The sequence below is a fragment of the Oncorhynchus keta genome, chromosome 29 (genome assembly GCF_023373465.1).
Source record: "Oncorhynchus keta strain PuntledgeMale-10-30-2019 chromosome 29, Oket_V2, whole genome shotgun sequence".
Lineage (NCBI taxonomy): Eukaryota > Metazoa > Chordata > Actinopteri > Salmoniformes > Salmonidae > Oncorhynchus > Oncorhynchus keta.
In genome coordinates this window covers 45,965,435-45,985,994 of record NC_068449.1, presented here as the reverse complement: position 1 = coordinate 45,985,994, position 20,560 = coordinate 45,965,435, and the positions used below count along the sequence as shown (strand labels likewise).

Here is a 20,560-nt window from a genome sequence, read left to right as displayed (position 1 = left end):
TCCAAACGTTTCCCAAGTGAGCTACTGTCCTGTAGGTTTTCACTCCAACTATAGTCAAGCACAGCTGATTCTAATAATTAGTTGGCTGATTAACTGAATCAGGTTAGTTACAGCTGGGGTTGGATTGAAAACCTACAGGTCTTTCAGTCAACAATGGATTTAAACCAATGAAGCTCATGGATATGGTGATGTGGAGAGAAACCTATCCCATTGGGCAGTAGCGTCATGAATCAATCAATCATCGACAGGTCCGTCTGCCCTGCTGCCCTTAACGATTTATAATCTATTGATTCTGCTCGGGCATTTGAAATCAATCAAGTCAGGCTAGTTTTCTACTGCTCCTCCCAATGGAAGCCCCCATTGACAACGGGAGGATCAATTGATCGTGTGTACTGTATGTGTGTGTGAGAGAGAGAAGGTGTGTTTGTGTTTCCAGGAGGTTGGGGTTGAAGAGGGGCCTTCAGATGGAGATGGGACACATGATGATCTTGTCTTCCAGCATGACGCTGGTTACCAGGAAGAAGATGTACAGTAAAAACATGAGGCCTCCCAGCACCTTGCTCATCTTCCACTTGCAGGAGGCGATGGAGATGATGACGAAGAGCAACATGAGGAAGAGGAGCACGATGGCGCAGAACAGGCCGTTGCTGCTCACCTGCACCGCCTTGAAGTCATTGACCAGGCCGTAGATGAGCCAAGGGAACGGCAGGCTGGAAGGGTAGACGGAGAAACAGAGGAATCACATGTACTGTCTAGAGTTGACTATATGGTGTTATAGTGAAGTTTGCTTAGAAAGACAGAGCGAGAAGCCAGGAGTTAGACTTGAAGGAGAGACTGTGAGTCACTGTAGGATGTAATATAATATATACTTCCGTCAGAAAATATTCACACCGCTGGACTTTTTCCACCTTTTGTTGTGTTACAAGGTGGGACTGTCATTTTTTGTCAACAAATTACACACAATAATCTCATGTCAAAGTGGAAGAAAAATTCTCAACGTTTGTAAAAATACAAAAAAAAAAAAAAAAGAGAACACTTATCTTGATTGCGTAAGTATTCAAACCCCTGAGTCAAGTTACATTTGGTAGTGATTACAGCTGTGATTCTTTCTAGGTAAGTCACCTTAAGAGCATTGCAGACCTGAATTGTACAATATTTGCACTTTTATTCTCTTAAGAAAATTCTTCATGCTCTGTCAACTTGATTGTTGATCATTGCTAGATAGCCATTTTCACGTCTTGCCATATATATATTTTTTTATTATTTAAGCTAACTTTAACTAGGCTACTCAGGAACATTCAATGTCATCTTGGTAATCAACTAGTGTATTCTGCTGAAAGGTGAATTTGTCTCCCAGTGTCTGTTGGAAAGCAGAGAACCAGGTTTTCTTCTAGGATTTTGCCTGTTTTTATCTCTATTCTTTTTTTCATTTTATCCCCCCAAAAAACTCCCTAGTCCTTGCCGATGACAAGCATACACATAACATGATGCAGTCACCATCGTGCTTGCAAATATGAAGAGTGGTACTCTGGGATGTTTTGGATTTGGCCGAACATAACGCTTTGTTTTCAGCACATGTTATTAATAGCCCACCCAAAAAACAAGCTTTCTGTTTGTAATGAATTTGTAAGTATTTCTTAAAACATCATTACAATGGTATATTGTGGGTAGGCAACTGACTTAAAATCTCAATATAATCTGGGTACCAGTCTCTGGTTTACCACTAACTGTAATCCATGCAGGGCCGGCTCTAGCCTTTTGGGGGTCCTAGACGAGATTTTGTTGGTGGTGGCAAAATATTTTAGTGCCCCCCCCCCTCTTGACTGTTGAGAGAGAATTTACATTTCCTACAGTTCTATACATTTTGCAATGGGGTGGAGAGAAAATGGTGCAGTTTTATAAAAATGAATGCATATGACACCATGCCAAATTACAATTATTTTGTTTTCTTTTAATTTATGAGTACATCATACAGCATTTCACAAACAAATTGCAAGCAAAATACACTACGGAAGTTAACAACCAAGCCAACAAGAATCTCAAAGCAACTCAAATCAATGTCCTACGTTCAAAAAACATTAAGACAAAATTAAAAAGTGGTGAGAAAAACAATCAAAATCGCCTACAAATTAATGTCATATATATATATATATATTGCGTGAACAATTATTAGACTAATTGTATTCCTCAGGATTCATTTTATTGTTGAACAAACGCCACGCTCTCAGTCAATCAAATGTTATTGAACCTCAAACCTGAATGTTTAACAACGGAAAAGTGAGTTGTCTTTCTCAGGGGAATATAAGTGTGCAGAATTATTAAATTACAAAAATAATTTCTCCCAACTTGTTTATTCTGTTTTTAGAGTAAGGGTAACATAACACACAATGACAAATAACATTTTTGGCCTTTCAGAGACCAATATAACTAGCCTTCTTTTCAATAACTGTCTTCCATCCATGGAGTCTGTCAGTTTCTTGATCTGTTCACGATCAACTTCACTGAAGCAGCAACCACAGCCTCCCAAATGCTGTTCAAAGAGGTGTATTCTCTTCCCTCACTGTAAATCTCACATTTGAGAAGGCCCCACAAGTTCTCAATAGGATTTAAGTCAGGTGAGGAAGGGGGCCAGGTCATTATTGGGGCATCGTTGAGGCCCTTGCTGGCTAGCCAAGCAGTGGAGTACTTGGATGCAGGTGATGGAGCATTGTCCTGCATAAAGATCATGGCCTTGTTGAACGCTGAGGACTTCTTCCTGTACCACTGCTTGAAGAAAGAATCTTCCAGAAACCGGCAGCAGGTTTCGGAGTTGAGTTTCAGTCCATCTTCAACCCAAAAAGGTCCAACTACCTCATCCTTAATGATGGCAGCCCATACCAGTACCCCTCCTCCACCTTGCTGGTGCCTGACTCGAAGTGATACCCTGTGTCCATTACTGGTCCAGCCTCGGGCCCATCCACCTGGTCCATCAACAGTCACTCTCATTTAATCTGACCCTAAAACCTGTCTTCAGGTATACCTTTGCCCAATCTTGACGCTTACAACTTGTGAATCTTATTCAGTGGTGGTGGTGTTTCAGCCTTCTTGACCTTGGCCATGTCTCTGAGCACTTGACACCTTGTACTTCTGGACACTCCAGGTAGGTAGCAGTTCTGGAATATGGTGGCACTGGAGGAGAGTGGGTTCCTGTTAGCTTGACGTTTAATTATTCTCAAGTCTTTTTCAGTTAATTTGCACCTTTTCTCCTCCATGCGTTTTTTTGCGCCCCAGTTGACTATTCGCAAACGAACCGTTTGATTGTCCGGTGGTCATTCCTTCAATAGTTTAGCTATTTCAAGAATGTTGCATCTGTCTGAATGGCATTTTACAACTTTGGACTTTTCAGTGTCAGTTACATCTCTCTTTTTTGGCCCATTTTACCTGAGGTAATGAAGCTGCCTAATAATTGTGCACACCTTTTGATAAACACAGCAAAAAAAGAAATGTCCCCTTTTTCAGGACCCTGTCTTTCAAAGATAATTCGTAACAATCAAAATAACTTCACATATCTTCATTGTAAGGGTTTAAACATTGTAAAGGGTGCCTTAGGCATGCTGCAAGGAGGCACGGGGACTGCAGATGTCCGTACTGAAGTCCGTACTGTGAGACGCTTAAGACAGCGTTACAGGGAGACAGGACAGACAGCTGATCGTCCTCGCAGTGGCAGACCATATGTAACAACACCTGCACAGGATCGGTTCATCTGAGCATCACACCTGCGGGACAGGTACAGGATGGCAACAACAACTGCCTGAGTTACACCAGGAACCCACAATCCCTCCATCAGTGCTCAGACTGAACTTGCAGGTGCCTTCGTGGAAGAGTTGGGTAACATCTCACAGCAAGAACTGGCAAATCTGGTGCAGTCCATGAGGAGGGGATGCACTGCAGTACTTAATGCAGCTGGTGGCCACACCAGACACCCCCCACACACACACACACACACTTTATTCAGGGACACATTATTCCATTTCTGTTAGTCATGTCTGTGGAACATGTTCAGTTTGTCTCAGTTGTTGAATCTTGTTATGTTCATACAAATATTTACACATGTTAAGTTTGCTGAAAATAAACACAGTTGACAGTGAGGACGGACCTTTTTTTGTTGCTGAGTTTATATGAATCTACAACCTTGTGCTCCAGGGGGACCAGGTGTTATTCACTTTCGCCACATCCTCCCTCATTACACAAATATAATTAAATCCAATAAGCATTCAAGTTTATATAGTTTGGGAGTTGGAAAATGTGCATTGAAATAATATCAGAATACTCACTTGCCTAAATTGTGTATATACTAATATATATCTATAGACACACTGACTATTTGTCAACACTACCTGTAAAACTAAAACTACCTTGATCTGACAACCTGTAAAAAAACACCTCAACCTGAGCTACGTGCCTGAAAGTGAGTAAATACTCCAGAGAAAGTATTGAGGATTGTCAATAAGCTTCAAGGTCATTTAGCCTAATCTTTGGCACAGGTTTAGGTTTGTCTGATAGTCTAGAATAAAATAGCCTGAGTGCCCGTCTGTTTCTGCTCTCTAGTTAACTCTTTTTGGAATTGTAATGCCAAATATGTTTGGAATGACAAGGAGCTGGCAAACAAGTAAAAACAGACTGGCACTCAAGCTTCAAGAATGCAACTCTTTGTTTAGAACATATCTGAGCCAGATTAGAGTTCGAGCACATTCTAGAGTTTAGAATGCATGTCTGTGACTTTAGAACCCATTCTGGAGTTTAGAATGCATGTCAGTGACTTTAGAACCCATTCTGGAGTTTAGAATGTATCTGTGTGACTTTAGAACACATTCTGGAGTTTAGAACGTATGTCTGTGACTTTAAAACACATTCTAGAGTTTAGAAAGTATCTCTGTGACTTTAGAACACATTCTAGAGTTTAGAATGTATCTCTGACTTTAGAACACATTTTAGAGTTTAGAATGTATCTCTGACTTTAGAACACATTTTAGAGTTTAGAATGTATCTCTGTGGATGCGGTCCTGTTCCATCTGAGACTTGGCCTTCTCCTTGAGCAGCAGGATGAGTTCCGAAAACTCCCTCACAGCCCCGAGGCCTGCAACATTGTGGCAGGAGTATTTAGCAGCATTGATTGCCACCACTGGGGCATCCCGGGGTACTGCACTCAGCCCAGCCATGTTCAGACAGTCAACATCTGGTGCATCGTTACCTGTAGGAGGGATGGAATGGAGGGGTGAGATGAGTTTGTTTATCTATTAAAGTGTCCATAACGTGGTTCTGGAAGTATTCATAGGATGATTAGTATGTTGCAAAAACACAACATGGACAAAATATGCAAAAACATTACATGATTTAAGGAAATCATAGAAATTGATTTTTTTTAATGAATAGTTCCCAATTTTGGGTTTAGGGAAATCTTAAAAATGAATTAGTGAAATCATACACTGAACAAAAAATAAACGCAACATGCAACAATTGAGGCTGGCGTGGTTACACGTGGTCTGCGTTTGTGAGGACAGTTGGATGTGCTAGATGAGGCGGCTTATGGTAGAGAAATGAACATTCAATTCTCTGGCAACAGCTCTGGTGGACATTCCTGCAGTCAGCATGCCAATTGCACGCTCCCACAAAACCTGAGAAAACTTGTTACAAAACGGCACATAGAGTTGCCTTTTATTATCCCCAGGACAAGGTGCACCTGTGTAACAATCATGCTGTTTAAATCAGGTTCTTGATATGCCACACATGTCAGTCAGGTGGATGGACTATATTGGCAAAGGAGAATTGCTCACTAACAGGGATGTAAACAAATTTATGCACAACATTTTAGAGAAATAAACATTTTGTACATATGGAAAATATCTGGGATATTTTATTTCAGCTCATGTTTCATGGGACCAACACTTTACATATTATGTTTATATTTCTGTTCAGTATAGAAATGGATTCATTTTAAATTGAATCTCAATTTCTCCAGAACTTGACAGCTGACATCACCCTTCTCACATTGCCCATAAATATCAATTGACTGACAGTGACATGAACTCAGAACAATGCCAGTAGTTTTCTGCAGTGGTAGCCTAACCTACATGCAGAAGGAAAATAGAGAGCCACTTTACAAATGATCACTAAACAAGTAAATGTAATAGTAATATTAGTAGTAGTAGTCAGTTAAGTGAAAAGAATAGTGAGTATACCCATATAGGCGACTTCCTTCCAGCCCAGATCCCTGTCGTCCATCATGGCTTTGGCCTCGCCCTGGATGTCCTTGCCCAGCTGTCTGACCTCGCAGCCCGTTCTCTGGGACAGCTTGTCAGCCAAGGCCTTGGTCAGGTCCTCACTGGACGAGATCAGGATCACCTGGAGGAGACAGCATAAAACACTTGATTTATTGTCTAAGTGTTCTATGCAAGCTCTGATTTGTGCTTTTTTTTAGGGGGACTCGGGGTCTCAACTTCCTGTTGAGAGTTAGAATAATAGAATACACAAGGTACAATTTCAAAATTTGGTTGGGCATCAGCAGTCACTCAATTAGCCCAAGTCAGTCATTTTTATTTATTTTAAAGATCGTTAAGTTAGTCTAGCAGCCAGCTTTCTAAACTTGTGGTGAGCATGGTCCAACTACCGACCGGGGTGGGCCGATGGCTCATCAGTTATCATTAAAAACGGCAAACATTTGCCTCCACCCTATTGCAAAATGTGTAGAATTGAAGGATATTTGCTGTAAAACTGAAAAAAATGTATTATTGACCTCTGCCTGACCCCGAGACTGCCTGTCGTTCTGTACCTTTGTAGACTCTGATCTGGATTACTGACCTCTGCCTGACCCCGAGACTGCCTGTCGTTCTGTACCTTTGTAGACTCTGATCTGGATTACTGACCTCTGCCTGACCCCGAGACTGCCTGTCGTTCTGTACCTTTGTAGACTCTGATCTGGATTACTGACCTCTGCCTGCCCCCTGTTCTAGTAATAAACGGTGTTACTTCGACACTGTCTGCATCTGGGTCTCCTCCTGAAACATGATACACATGACAGCTAGAGTAAATAGTAGCCTGTGTGTGTTTAATGGGTGGTGCTTTCAGTGATGTGCTGTGGCTAATCTTGACGTACCAGGGGCAGACAGTAACTTGGCTACTGTGCTGGACTCTGGTATCTAACAGGGGTTTCTTTTTTTTCTATAGCATGGCTTTTAAAGGAAATGAGATGTTTGTGACTTATATTTATCTAATATATATATACACAGTGAACAAAACATTAAGAACACACTTCCTAATATTGAGTTGCTAACATCAATTCATTGGGCATGGACCCTATAAGGTGTCGAAAGCGTTCCACAGGGATGCTGGCCCATGTTGACTCCCACAGTTGTGTCAAGTTGGCTGGATGTCCTTTGGGTGGTGGACCATTCCTGATACACGCGGGAAACGGTTGAGTGTGAAAAACCCAGCAGCGTTGCAGTTCTTGGCACAAACCGGTGTGCCTGGCACCTACTACCATACCCCATGCAAAGGCACTTCAATCTCTGAATGGCACACATACGCAATCCATGTCTCAGTTGTCTCAAGGCTTAAAAATCCTTCTTTAACCTGTCTCCTCCCCTTCATCTACACTGAATGAAGTGGATTTAACAAGTGACATCAATAAGGGATCATATTTCACCCAGTGAGTTTGTCATGGACAGAGCAGGTATTCTTCATGTTTTGTACACAAAGTGTATATATATCTTGTAAGAATTTGTATCTGTCGTGTGAATGTTGCCATTTTTTGTTTACTATATATCTTTATCTTATCTGACTTGCCACAACTGAAGTGTCTTCTGGAAAAATAGAGTCATTATATTCTAATACTATTTCAGAAGGTCCGGTCACACAAATTTCCGAGATGGCAAAGGTTCGGATGGATATTGTCATTTATCAGCATATTAACAAACCTCTACCTCGCAACCCCAAACTGTTCGCACCCCTCCTGTTGGCAGAGAGAAAAATGTGCCATTTTAAAACTCTTTGCCTGCAATTCTACACATGTTCCATGTCTTATGTGTGTTCAGATCATAGCATGAGTCAAATCCTGACAAAATGTCCCCCTCCCCCCAAACTGTATTTATATTCATATAATTATTATTTTAAAAACTCGGTCAGAACCCGCAGTCTGTACTGACCCCGTTCTGGGTCCAGATCACAGTCCGCCTATTTTGTATTTATTTAACTAGGCAAGTCAGTTAAGAACAAATTCTAAGTTACAATGACGGCCTACCGGGGAACAGTGGGTTAACTGCCTTGTTCAGGGACAGATCACCACATTTTTACCTTGTCAGCTCTGGGATTCGATCCAGCAACCTTTCGGTTAACCACTAGGCTACCTGCCGCCCCTGTTGAGTATGGATGACCTGTAACTTCACTATCAAAACAATGAATTGTCTCCTCTTCTTCATATGTAATTGGGAAATTTAAGATGACTAAAGTTCATCTTTAGTTTAGAGTGATCAACACAATGTTTAGCATATTTTGAGTTCCTGTAATACACATGATTTCCAGTGTTCTGTTTGTGACACTCAAGGTGCAGGTTGATGGTCACTAGACTTGATAGTGAATGTTATGGATTATTCTCCTATCTGTTGATAGTGGTTGACGCCAGACTGGATGTACAAGGACACACTGATTATTCACTGTTGTATTGTACTGATGACATCCTGTGAACACTGTGATTCTGTATCAGCTGACAGTCGCTGCCTTTTTGTTTTGTCTTCCTTACAAGCCTCTCTGGCTGGTGTTTACAGAACATTTGGTGCTGTCTGATTAGGATAGAAAGGCCCTTGTCTCCAAGAGGTCAGTTAGACATTTTCTCTGCTTCTGGGCTGCATGGTGTCTCCCTGTTGCAACTTGTAATAAAACCGACATATTTTTGATTGACTTTACCAACGCTCTCCTTTTTGTTCACCTGGAAATTCCTATTACAACATAGACAACACATGTATTTGTGGAAGCAGTAATCGCATGATTGGGATTCTCTTTTAACTGTAAAAAATAAATAAATAAATAAAGTAAAGCCTGTCTGTCACTATTTGCTGTTACCACATGTGATCTTTCAAATTCCAACGACGAATCGACGTCGATCTTCCATCATCCGTATTCATCACGTTATCTTTGCACCGTATCTCCTTTCCCTCTCTGGTGTATGTCCTATATGTTCTATATGTTCTATATCTACAGTCGACGTACCTCCACGCCCTCTCCCTGCAGCATGCGGATACCCGTGGTATCTCTGGTGTTGACAGAGACCATCTCCTCTCCAGAGACAGAGATGAGGACGCGGCCGTCAGTCAGACAGCCGGAGACGTTACACAGCAGCAGACGCACCGCCTCAGGCTTGTCCAGGCCAAAGTAACCAAACCTGGAGAGGAACAAATCAAATACAATTGTATCAAAAAATCTTACTGGTCACATGCTTCGTAGACAACTGGCGTTGACTAAAGGTGAAATGCTCACTTTTACGGGCCATTCCCAACAATGCAGAGAGAGAGAGAGAGAGAGAGAGAGAGAAAAAAAGTAAAAATGAACTCAAGTAATACATACACAATGAGTAATGATAACTTGGCTACCAGTACCGAGTCAATGTGCAGGGATACGAGGTAGTTGAGGTAGATATGTACATATACTGTAGGTAAGGATAAAGTGACTAGGACAACGGGTGAGATAAACATCATGTGATGAGTCAAAAGAGATTACAAAAATGGTCATTGCAGATATTCCAAGTAGCTATTGGTTAACTATTTAACTAACTATTTAGCAGTCGGTACCACTTGGAGTGCAGTAGCAGAGAGAACAGTCTATGATTTAGGTGGCTGGAATCTTTGACAATTTTTAGGGCCTTCCTCTGACCCCGACTGGTATAAACTTCCTTGACGGCAGGGAGCTCGGACCTAGTGATGTACTGGGTCATTCACACTACCCTTCGTAGCGCCTTGCGGTCGAATGCCAAGCAGGATAGGGTCGTAATCCAGAACACACTGTTCCAGGATGTCAAATGCATTTGTATAATGACTCCTCTGTGTTACATCAATGTTTATTGTGTTGCCTCTTGAGGATCCGCCCTTTTTTTCAATTTTCGCCTAAAATGACATACCCAAATCTAACTGCCCGTAGCTCAGGCCCTGAAGCAACGATATGCATGTTCTTGTTACCATTTGAAAGGAACGTAGGACAAAATAACACAATAGATCTGGTAAAAGATAATACAAAGAGAAAACCAACCGTTCTTTTGTATTTTTTTTGTACCATCATCTTTGAAATGCAAGAGAAAGGCCATAATGTATTATTCCAGCCAAGGTGACATTTAGGTTTTGGCCACTAGATGGCAGCAGTGTATGTGCAAAGTTTTAGACTGATCCAAATGAACCATTGCATTTCTGTTCAAAATGTTGTATCATGACTACCCAAATGTGCCTAATTTGTTTATTAATAACGTTTCATGTTCAAAATTGTTCACTCTTCTCAAACAATAACATGGTATTCTTTCACTGTAATAGCTACTGTGAATTGGACAGTGCAGTTAGATTAACAAGAATTGAAGCTTTCTGACAATTACAGATATGTCTACAACCTTATGCTAATTCCATTAGCCTACTTTAGCTCAACCGTCCTGTGGAAGGGACACGTTTAGTTTGTTCAAGTAATCACAGAGAGAGTGAGAGTGAGAGAGAGAGAGAGAGAGAGAGAGAGAGAGAGAGAGAGAGAGAGAGAGAGAGAGAGAGAGAGAGAGAGAGAGAGAGAGAGAGAGAGAGAGAGAGAATGTGAATCTCTGAGTCAGTGACTTCAGACTACCTCAGTACTCTCTGTTCTGCCACGGGCCAATCGATATCCACATCAATATCCACACTGTACTCTGGCAGCATCTCATAGTATGCCCACTTTCCCCCCTGAGAAAGACAATGCAAGAGAAAGGGGATTTCAATTATCATTTGAAACAACGGCAGTTGACAATAGAATATCTAGAATTATAGATCAGTAAGTCGATTTCTCAGTGTGTCTTTTGTCTCTGGTCAAGCTCACATCCACTGAATGACTAAACATTATTGATCACCTGAGGAAAATAGGGTTCACCTCCAGCAGCAGACATGCACATCAGGACCACTGTTCATAAAGCGTCTCAGGATAGGAGTGCTGATCTAGAATCAGGTCCTCCCTGCCCATACAATCTCATTAATAATGATAGAAAAGGGAAAACTGATCCTAGATCAACAATCCTATCCTGAAACACTTTGTGACTATGGGCCCCGATGGGGTATAGTGCCAGTTACCTGCAGGCCTTTCTCTATTGTCGATCTGGTATGAATGTAAAAAGATCCGTTCTCACACAGCTCTCCATCCCAGTCCTGTCTCCGGGGCCTGTTAGACGGGTCAAGGTTCAGTGGCTTGGTGGCTACACTACCTGAAGAGGAGAGATCAAAATAATCAATATCAGTTAATAGGTTCTAACTAGGGTTAATACTATGATTAAGCTCGAGGCCCTGGGTCTGAATCCCGCCCTGTGCAACTGGGTCCTGGACTTCCTGACTGGCCTTCCCCAGGTGGTGAAGGTAGGAAACAACACCTCCACTTCCCTGATCCTCAACACAGGGGCCCCACAAGGGTGCGTGCTCAGCCCCCGTATTTACTCCTGTTTACCCATGACTGCGTGGCCACGCCTCCAACTCAATCACCACGTTTGCAGACGACACAACAGTCGTAGGCCTGATTACCAACAATGACGAGACATCCTACAGGGAGAAAGTGAGGGCCCTGGTGGAGTGATGCCAGGAAAATAACCTCTCCCTCAACATCAACAAAACGAAGAAGCTGATCGTGGACATCAGGAGACAACAGAGAGAGCGCGCCCCTGTTCACATTGACGGGACCGCAGTGAAGACGGTGAAAAGCTTCAAGTTTCTCGGCGTACACATTACTGACAATCTGAAGTGGTCGACCCACACAGACAGTGTGAAGAAGGCGCAACCGTGCCTCTTCAACCTCAGGAGGCTGAAGAAATTGGCTTGGCCCTTAAGACCCTCACAAACTTTTACAGATGTATAATTGAGAGCATCCTGTCGGGCTGTATCACCGCGTGGTACGGCAACTGCTCCGCCCACAACCGTAAGGCTCTCCAGAGGGTGGTGCGGTTTGCCCAACGCATCACCGGGGGCACACTGCCTGCCCTCCAGGACACCTACAGCACCCGATGTCACAGGAAGGCCAAAAAGATCATCAAGAAGAACAACCACACGAGCCACGGCCTGTTCACCCCACTATCATCCGAGAAGGCGAGGTCAGTACAGGTGCATCAAAGCTGGGACCGAGAGACTGAAAAGCAGGTTCTAACTCAAGGCCATCAGACTGTTAAATAGCCATCACTAGCCGTCTAACACCCGGTTACTCAACCCTGCACCTTAGATGCTGCTGCCCTATATACATAGACATGAAATCACTGGTCACTTTAAATGGACCACTAGTTACTTTAATAATGTTTACATACTGTTTTACTCATTTCACATGTACAGTGAGGGAAAAAGTATTTGATCCCCTGCTGATTTTGTATGTTTGCCCACTGACAAAGAAATTATCAGTCTATAATTTTAATGGTAGGTTTATTTGAACAGTGAGAGACAGAATAACAACAAAAAAATCCAGAAAAATGCATGTCAAAAAATGTTATACATTTATTTGAATTTTAATGAGGGAATTAAGTATTTGACCCCCTCTCAATCAGAAAGATTTAAGGCTCCCAGGTGTCTTTTATACAGGTAACGAGCTGAGATTAGGAGCACACTCTTAAAGGGAGTGCTCCTAATCTCAGTTTGTTACCTGTATAAAAGACACCTGTCCACAGAAGCAATCAATCAATTAGATTCCAAACTCTCCACCATGGAAAAGACCAAAGAGCTCTCCAAGGATGTCAGGGACAATATTGTAGACATACACAAGGCTGGAATGGGCTACAAGACCATCGCCAAGCAGCTTGGTGAGAAGGTGTTAACAGTTGGAGCCTCTGGGGCTCCATGCAAGATCTCACCTCGTGGAGTTGCAATGATCATGAGAACGGTGAGGAATCAGCCCAGAACTACACGGGAGGATCTTGTCAATGATCTCAAGGCAGCTGGGACCATAGTCACCAAGAAAACAATTGGTAACACACTACGCCGTGAAGGACTGAAATCCTGCAGCACCTGCAAGGTCCCCCTGCTCAAGAAAGCACATATACATGCCCGTCTGAAGTTTGCCAATGAACATCTGAATGATTCAGAGGACAACTGAGTGAAAGTGTTGTGGTCAGATGAGACCAAAATGGAGCTCTTTGGCATCAACTCAACTCACCATGTTTGGAGGAGGAGGAATGCTGTCTATGACTCCAGAACACCATCCCCACCGTCAAACATGGAGGTGGAAACATTATGCTTTGGAGGTGTTTTTCTGCTAAGGGGACAGGACAACTTCACCACATCAAAGGGATGATGGATGGGGCCATGTACCATCAAATCCTGGGTGAGAACCTCCTTCCCTCAGCCAGGGCATTGAAAATGGGTCATGGATGTACCAGCATGTTCCAGCATGACAATGACCCAAAACACACGGCCAAGGCAACAAAGGAGTGGCTCAAGAAGAAGCACATTAAGGTCCTGGAGTGGCCTAGCCAGTCTCCAGACCTTAATCCCATAGAAAATCTGTGGAGGGAGCTGAAGGTTCGAGTTGCCAAAAGTCAGCCTTGCAACCTTAATGACGTGGAGAAGATCTGCAAAGAGGAGTGGGACCAAATCCCTCCTGAGATGTGTGCAAACCTGGTGGCCAACTACAAGAAACATCTGACCTCTGTGATTGCCAACAAGGGTTTTGCCACCAAGTACTAAGTCATGTTTTGCAGAGGGGTCAAACACTTATTTCCCTCATTAAAATGGAAATGATTTATAACATTTTTGGCTTGCGTTTTTCTGGATTTTTTTGTTGTTATTCTGTCTCTCACTGTTCAAATAAACCTACCATTAAAATTATAGATCGATCATTTCTTTGTCAGTGGGCAAACGTACAAAATCAGCAGGGGATCAAATACATTTTCCCTCACTGTATATACTGTACTCTACTGTATTTTAGTGAATGCCACTCAGCCATTGCTCGCCCTAATATTTATATATTTCTGAATTCCATTATTTTTCTTTAAGATTTGTGTGTATTATTGTGAATTGTTAGATACTACTTCACTTTTGGAGTTTGGAACACATGCATTTTGCTACACCTGCATTTTGGGGCTAGGCCCCTTTTTTCTCAATTTCCTCCTGAATGACGTGCCCAAAGTAAACTGCCTGTGGCTCAGGCCCTGAAGCCAGGATATGAATATAATTGGTACCATTGGAAAGAAAACACTTTGAAGTTTGTAGAAATGTTAAAATAATGTAGAAGAATATAACACAATAGATATGGTAGGAGAAAATCCAAAGAAAAACCAAACAGAATCTAACCCTAACGCTATCCCTAACCCTAACCCTTTGAATGGCAATATTAGGTCATAATTCCTATGGTTTCCACAGGGTTTCAGCAGTCTATGTTCAAGGTTTCAGACGAGTAACTTCAAAAACGATGAAGAAGTATCAGTTTTAGTACAGGGACACAGTCTTGGAAACTCGTGTTTGTGCGCCATGAAGACAGGACGCACCTGCTAAAATCAGTTTCCTATTGAACATACTTCTTTCCGTAAGAAATATTTTAGTTTGATTACATTTTAGGGTATCTGACGAGAAAATAGAAACGTATTTTGACTTGTTGACACAAAGTTTAGGGGTAGATTTTCAGATTCCTTTCTATTCATGTTCTATGAGTGGATTACTCAAATCGATGGCGCCAACTAAACTGACTTTTTGGGATATAAAGAAAGATTTTATCTCACAAAACGACACTACATGTTATAGCTGGGACCCTTTTGATGACAAATCAGAGGAAGATTTTCAAAATGTAAGTGAATATTTAATCGCTATTTGTGAATTCATTAAACCTGTGCCGGTGGAAAAATATTTTGATTTGGGGCGCCGTCCACAAACAATCACATGGCATGTTTTCGCTGTAATATCTACTGTAAATCGGACAGTGCAGTTAGATTAACAAAATGTTTAACTTTCAACCAATATAGGACACTTATATGTACCTAAATGTTTAATATCCATAATTTGTATGATTATTTATTTGAATTGCACGCCCTCCAGTTTCACCGGAAGTTGTCCCGCTAGCGGGACGCCTAGCCCTAAAAGGTTTAACGTCTACTAAATATGTGTGTGACCAATAACATTTGATTTGATTAGATTTTCCTTGTCCAGAGAAAAAAAGACGTACTTGTCTAAACACCCCTCATCTCTCTATTGTGATACACAGTGATTGGTGGTGGATGGGATGACTTCCATGTATTGTGCTTGTGAAAGGCACTATACAAACAATTCATTATCATTGAGCATTAGCATCTTACAACAAGCTATATTGGGTAGGTGTTTTCAAATACAACATATCTAGGCTACTCAAGTTTTTCCTGGCTATGTTGATGTGGCCGGGGCAAACTCCTGACAGAATTTATTAAGTAAGGGACAGTTTTTCCTCAGGCACAGATTAAGCCTAATCCTAGACTACAAAGAATTGAATGGAGATTCTCCATTTACCTTTTTTAAAATCCAGGAATAGGGTTAATCTGTGTCCGGGAAAACAAGCCTACGTGTAAGGCCCTAAACATAACACAAGGCTATCCCGGAAAGCCCTAAACATAACACAAGGCTATCCTGGAAAGCCCTAAACATAACACAAGGCTATCCCGGAAAGCCCTAAACATAACTCAAGGCTATCCTGGAAAGCCCTAAACATAACACAAGGCTATCCCGGAAATCCCTAAACATAACACAAGGCTATCCCGGAAAGCCCTAAACATAACACAAGGCTACCCCAGAAAGCTCTAAACATAAGACAAGGCTTTCCTGGAAAGCCCTAAACATAACACAAGTCTACCCCGTAAAGCCCTAAACATAACACAAGGCTACCCCGGAAATCCCTAAACATAACATAAGTCTAACCCGGAAAGCCCTAAACATAACACAAGGCTATCCCGGAAAGCCCTAAACATAACACAAGTCTATCCCGGAAAGCCCTAAACATAACCCAAGGCTACCCCGTAAAGCCCTAAACATAACACAAGGCTACCCAGGAAAGCCCTAAACATAACACAAGTCTAACCTGGAAAGCCCTAAACATAACACAAGGCTACCCTGGAAAGCCCTAAACATAACACAAGTCTATCCCGGAAAGCCCTAAACATAACACAAGGCTATCCCGGAAAGCCCTAAACATAACACAAGGCTACCCTGGAAAGCCCTAAACATAACACAAGTCTATCCCGGAAAGCCCTAAACATAACACAAGGCTATCCCAGAAAGCCCTAAACATAACACAAGTCTATCCCGGAAAGCCCTAAACATAACACAAGTCTATCCCGGAAAGCCCTAAACATAACACAAGGCTACCCCGGAAAGCCCTAAACATAACACATGGCTGTCCCATACCTCCTTTCTTGACCTCCTGCCAGCGGAAGTGGTGTTGCCGGGCCACGGCGAAGACAGACGTGAAGCCCTGATTGGTGATCAACTCTAGGGCCTCCTTCAGGTGGAAGGGGTGCAAGCAGGGAGACGTAGCCTGGATGTGACAGATCAAATTCACCTCTGGAGGAAGTCAACACAACACAGCAGACATTTGATTTATCCATTATTTAACCAGATAGTCATATGATATGAGATATGAATAAAGCTATATGGTCCCTGTTGACATTTGTAGCTACGGAGTGAGTCCCACATTATTTGGATAAACTCCTATTCATGGGTTGTCTATAGTCACTCTCACACTATCAATAAGATAGCAACTGAAACTCTGTTTATACTTGATATGCAACAATTTACTCGGATTGGGATTATGCTTAGATTAGAAATGGAATTAAAAGACAACACAACGTGAGCATTTTCATTGATGACAGTCGTGCTGGTTTTGTTTCTACCTAGCTAGACAAGAACGGTCACTGATTGGCTGGAGAGTGGAGAGTCAGACCGTACATCTGGTTTCCCAGCAAGTGGTTCTCAGGATCTGATTAAAAGGCCGGAATGAAAACCTGCAGCAGGCACTTCGGCCCTGGAGGTTGTACGTATCAAGTGAAGCAGAGGAGGACTACAGATTTACTGTAATGCGTCTGTGTGTAGCTGGTGTAGATGAGTCAGGCGCAGGACAGCAGATATGAGTAATGTACACAATTTTACTCAACTATAATCACAATACACGTCAATAAATCCAAGGCCACAAATAACGGACCGCAATACAATAAACAATCACTCACAAACAAACATGGTGGAACAGAGGGTTAAGTAAATGAACAAGTAATTGGGGGATTGAAACCAGGTGTGTAAGGACAAAGGACAAAACAAATGGAAAATGAAAAATGGATAGGCGATGGCTAGAAGGCCGCTGACGCCGCCCGAACAAGGAGAGGGACCGACTTCGGCAGAAGTCGTGACATTTACAATCAGCTTTGCCTCAAAGAACACAATGAATAAGACTACATATGGGCTGGGGGGATCTGATCCTAGATCAGTATTCTTGCTCTGAGATGCTTGACACATATCGCCTCAGAGCCGTAGTCTAGCTAATATGTTCTTCTGCATATTTTCCATTAACGGCTGGCATCTATAATAAAGCACTGCATAAGAGTCCTAACAAAGACAGTGAAGCATCAAAGAGGGTGTGGTTTTGTCACAATAAATTATAACAAACGTTGATACTTCCCTGTTGCTATGCCATTGAGTAAATCACAATTGTATTATCTTGATTCCTCACACTTCCCTCCTTGTCTCCTTCTCACAGCACATTGGAGCAGAAGATTTGCAGTTCCTCCTCTCAGATCTCCTCCTCAAATGCATTTTGAGAAGGAGGCAAGGAGTGAGGACATGAGGAATCAAGGAAATTACAATTGAGATTCACCCCTTACCTGGGTTTAACCGGGCAAATTCCTGGATAGTGTCGAGAGAGCTGGAGGAGTCTTTGGACACCTCTGGGCTCCTGCGGTGAACCTGAGCTCCCCATGCCTTGGCCACTTTCTCAATGTTATCATGATCAGTTGATACCCACACACTGGTGGGAGAAAGAAATGAAGAAGTTGATTCCTCAGGCTTTGTAACAAGTAGACTGTGGTGGAAAAAGTATCCAATTGTCATCCTTGAGTAAAAGGAAAGATACCTTTATACAAAATGACTCAAGTAAAAGTAAAAGTGAAAGTGACCCGATAAAATACTACTTGAGTAAAAGACTAAAAAGTATTTGGTTTTAAATATACTTAAGTATCAAAAGTATAAATCATTTCAAATTCCTTGTATTTAAGCAAACGGCAGATGGCATGATTTTTTTTTATTATTTTTTTTATGAATAGGCGGGGGCACACTCCAACACTCAGACATGACTTAGAAATTAAGCATTTGTGTTTAGTGAGTCTGCAAGATCTGAGGCAATTGGGATGACCAAGGATGTTCTCTTTATAAGTGTGTGAATTGGACCGTGTTCAACATGTAACGAGTACTTTTGGGTGTCAGGGAAAATTGATGGAGTAAAAAGTAAATTATTTTCCTTAGGAATGTAGTGGAGTAAAAGTACTCAAACATATAAATAGTAAAGTAAAGTACAGATACCCAACAAAACGACATAATTACTGCAAATCCTGCAAAGTATTTTTACTTAAGTACCGTTTGCTTAAGTGTGTGTGGGGGGGGGGCAGGGTAGCCTAGTGGTTAGAGTGTTGGACTAATAACCGGAAGATTGCAAATTCAAACCCCAGAAGTGACAAGGTATAAATCTGTCGTTCTGCCCCTGAATAGGCAGTAAACCCACTGTTCATAGGCCTCATTGAAAATAAGTATTTGTTCTTAACTGACTTGCCTGGTTAAATAAAGGTAAAATATATATTTTTAAAGTACACCACTGCAAGTAGGCTACATCAATGCAATCCGGTCTTGCGTGGCCAAGACAAAGTCAGAGACAGCTCATTTTCAAACATCCTCTTGACAAACTATTTCAATTAGAATCTGACATGGGTTTATATTCACACACAAACAATTGATAATGTACAGATATGACTAAATGCATCAATCATCATAGACAACATATACTTTATCACTCGGATGAACAATATTATCCGTGCACGCAAAACAAGAATGTCACATGCATTTGTTGCAGCTAGTTATTATTAACAGCCTCAGAGCAAATCCATATACTGTAGCTACATTGGAAAGTCAATTGTAGATTGAACGGAATCTGTCACCTGTCAAACTGTTTGGAATCCACGGCAGCTCTCAGAACCCATCCGATGAGCGGGACGCCGGCCAGAACTTTTATATTCTTCAGGGGGATCCCCTTACTGCCTCCCCTAGCGAGGATCAGGGCTGCAACGTGTATCTTCTCGCCGCTGTCTTTGAAAATCGTTGTTTTTCCATCTATCACATCTTCAAATCCAGATAGCATACGTTTTCTTGCAGCAGCCATTTGCCTGTGCTGATGAAGTCAATATTGGTATGCTAATACGGGACTAGTAAAAGACTAGCGCACTACTTTTGTGAAACAATCTAAACTAAATGTATTGGATTGTTAACCAGCATTTGTAACGTGAGTCTGATCATTATCTGTACAGAACAGTTAATATGATAATACTCTGTGGAATATAAAAATACTTGCTTGATATACAGTACCAGTCAAATGTTTGAACACGCCTACTCATTCAAGGGGTTTTCATTATTTTACTATTTTACAGGGTTGGGGAGTAACGGATTACGTGGAAGGGATTACTAAAAACGGGAACTGTAATCGTTACCAGCAAAAGTATTGTAATCAGATTACCGATACTTCTGAAAATCTAGATGATTACTTCGAGGATTAGTTTTAAATTCAGAAAGGTTGTTTGCGGAAAAAATATTTACATTTGTTCCACCTGAGCGAGTCTGACCAAAAATCAGAGACCACTATGATGACACACCAAATGTGTTTGATGGATCGCGGGAAAAGAGCAGGAATAGGTTTTTGTAGGCCACAATCCAACCTATGTCTTCCAATGGTGCGACTGCTGTCGGCATCCAAAGATTATCTCATTTGAATAAACGCTTGGCGGTAAAGATGACAGTAGTGGCGTAGTCTACGGCGATACGGATATCACTTATTATTGATATCTACACAGCGCGTTGATGTGAATCACACTGCTGCTCTCACATTTAACAATTTGCGTATACAGATTGTGGCTGTTCACAAATCTAAATGTGCATTTGAACCCAATAACGGTTGAATTCTAGAAGTTTAAGCAGTTTATCAATCATTGTTTTTGAAACCAGGGGACAGCCAGTGAAAAATGCGCTCTTGTAAAAACTGCTTAGTGCGGATCCCAGCCTACGGAATAAAAGTGGAGCTTTTATCTAATTCATGCTGGAAAAAAATATATCCATAGGCCTAATGGACACATGATCAAAGT

The 20,560-nt window shown here is 41.8% G+C and overlaps 1 protein-coding gene across 1 annotated transcript; it reads right to left on the bottom strand.

Moving 5' to 3' along the window:
• Nucleotides 1–3,667: 3,667 nt before the first annotated feature.
• LOC118362102 (N-acylneuraminate cytidylyltransferase-like) lies at nt 3,668–20,171 on the bottom strand. Its single transcript, XM_035742302.2, has 8 exons — nt 19,367–20,171; nt 18,044–18,186; nt 16,578–16,733; nt 11,319–11,449; nt 10,843–10,937; nt 9,241–9,412; nt 6,219–6,381; nt 3,668–5,230 (listed from the first exon to the last, which is right to left on the bottom strand). The coding sequence occupies exons 1-8, from the start codon at nt 19,585–19,587 to the stop codon at nt 5,016–5,018; spliced, it is 1,296 nt and encodes a 431-aa protein (XP_035598195.2). The 5' UTR covers nt 19,588–20,171; the 3' UTR covers nt 3,668–5,015.
• Between the last annotated feature and the right edge of the window lie 389 nt (nt 20,172–20,560).

What these genes read in the sequence shown, in the direction of transcription:
- LOC118362102 (XM_035742302.2), bottom strand. Translation starts at nt 19,587, where the DNA reads ATGGCTGCTGCAAGAAAACGTATGCTATCTGGATTTGAAGATGTGATA. An exon ending in GCAGGAGGTCAAGAAAGGAG is followed by an intron (nt 11,450 to 16,577) that starts GTATGGGACAGC and finishes TCTCCTCTTCAG; the next exon opens with GTAGTGTAGCCACCAAGCCA. An exon ending in GAAGGAAGTCGCCTATATGG is followed by an intron (nt 5,231 to 6,218) that starts GTATACTCACTA and finishes TCCCTCCTACAG; the next exon opens with GTAACGATGCACCAGATGTT.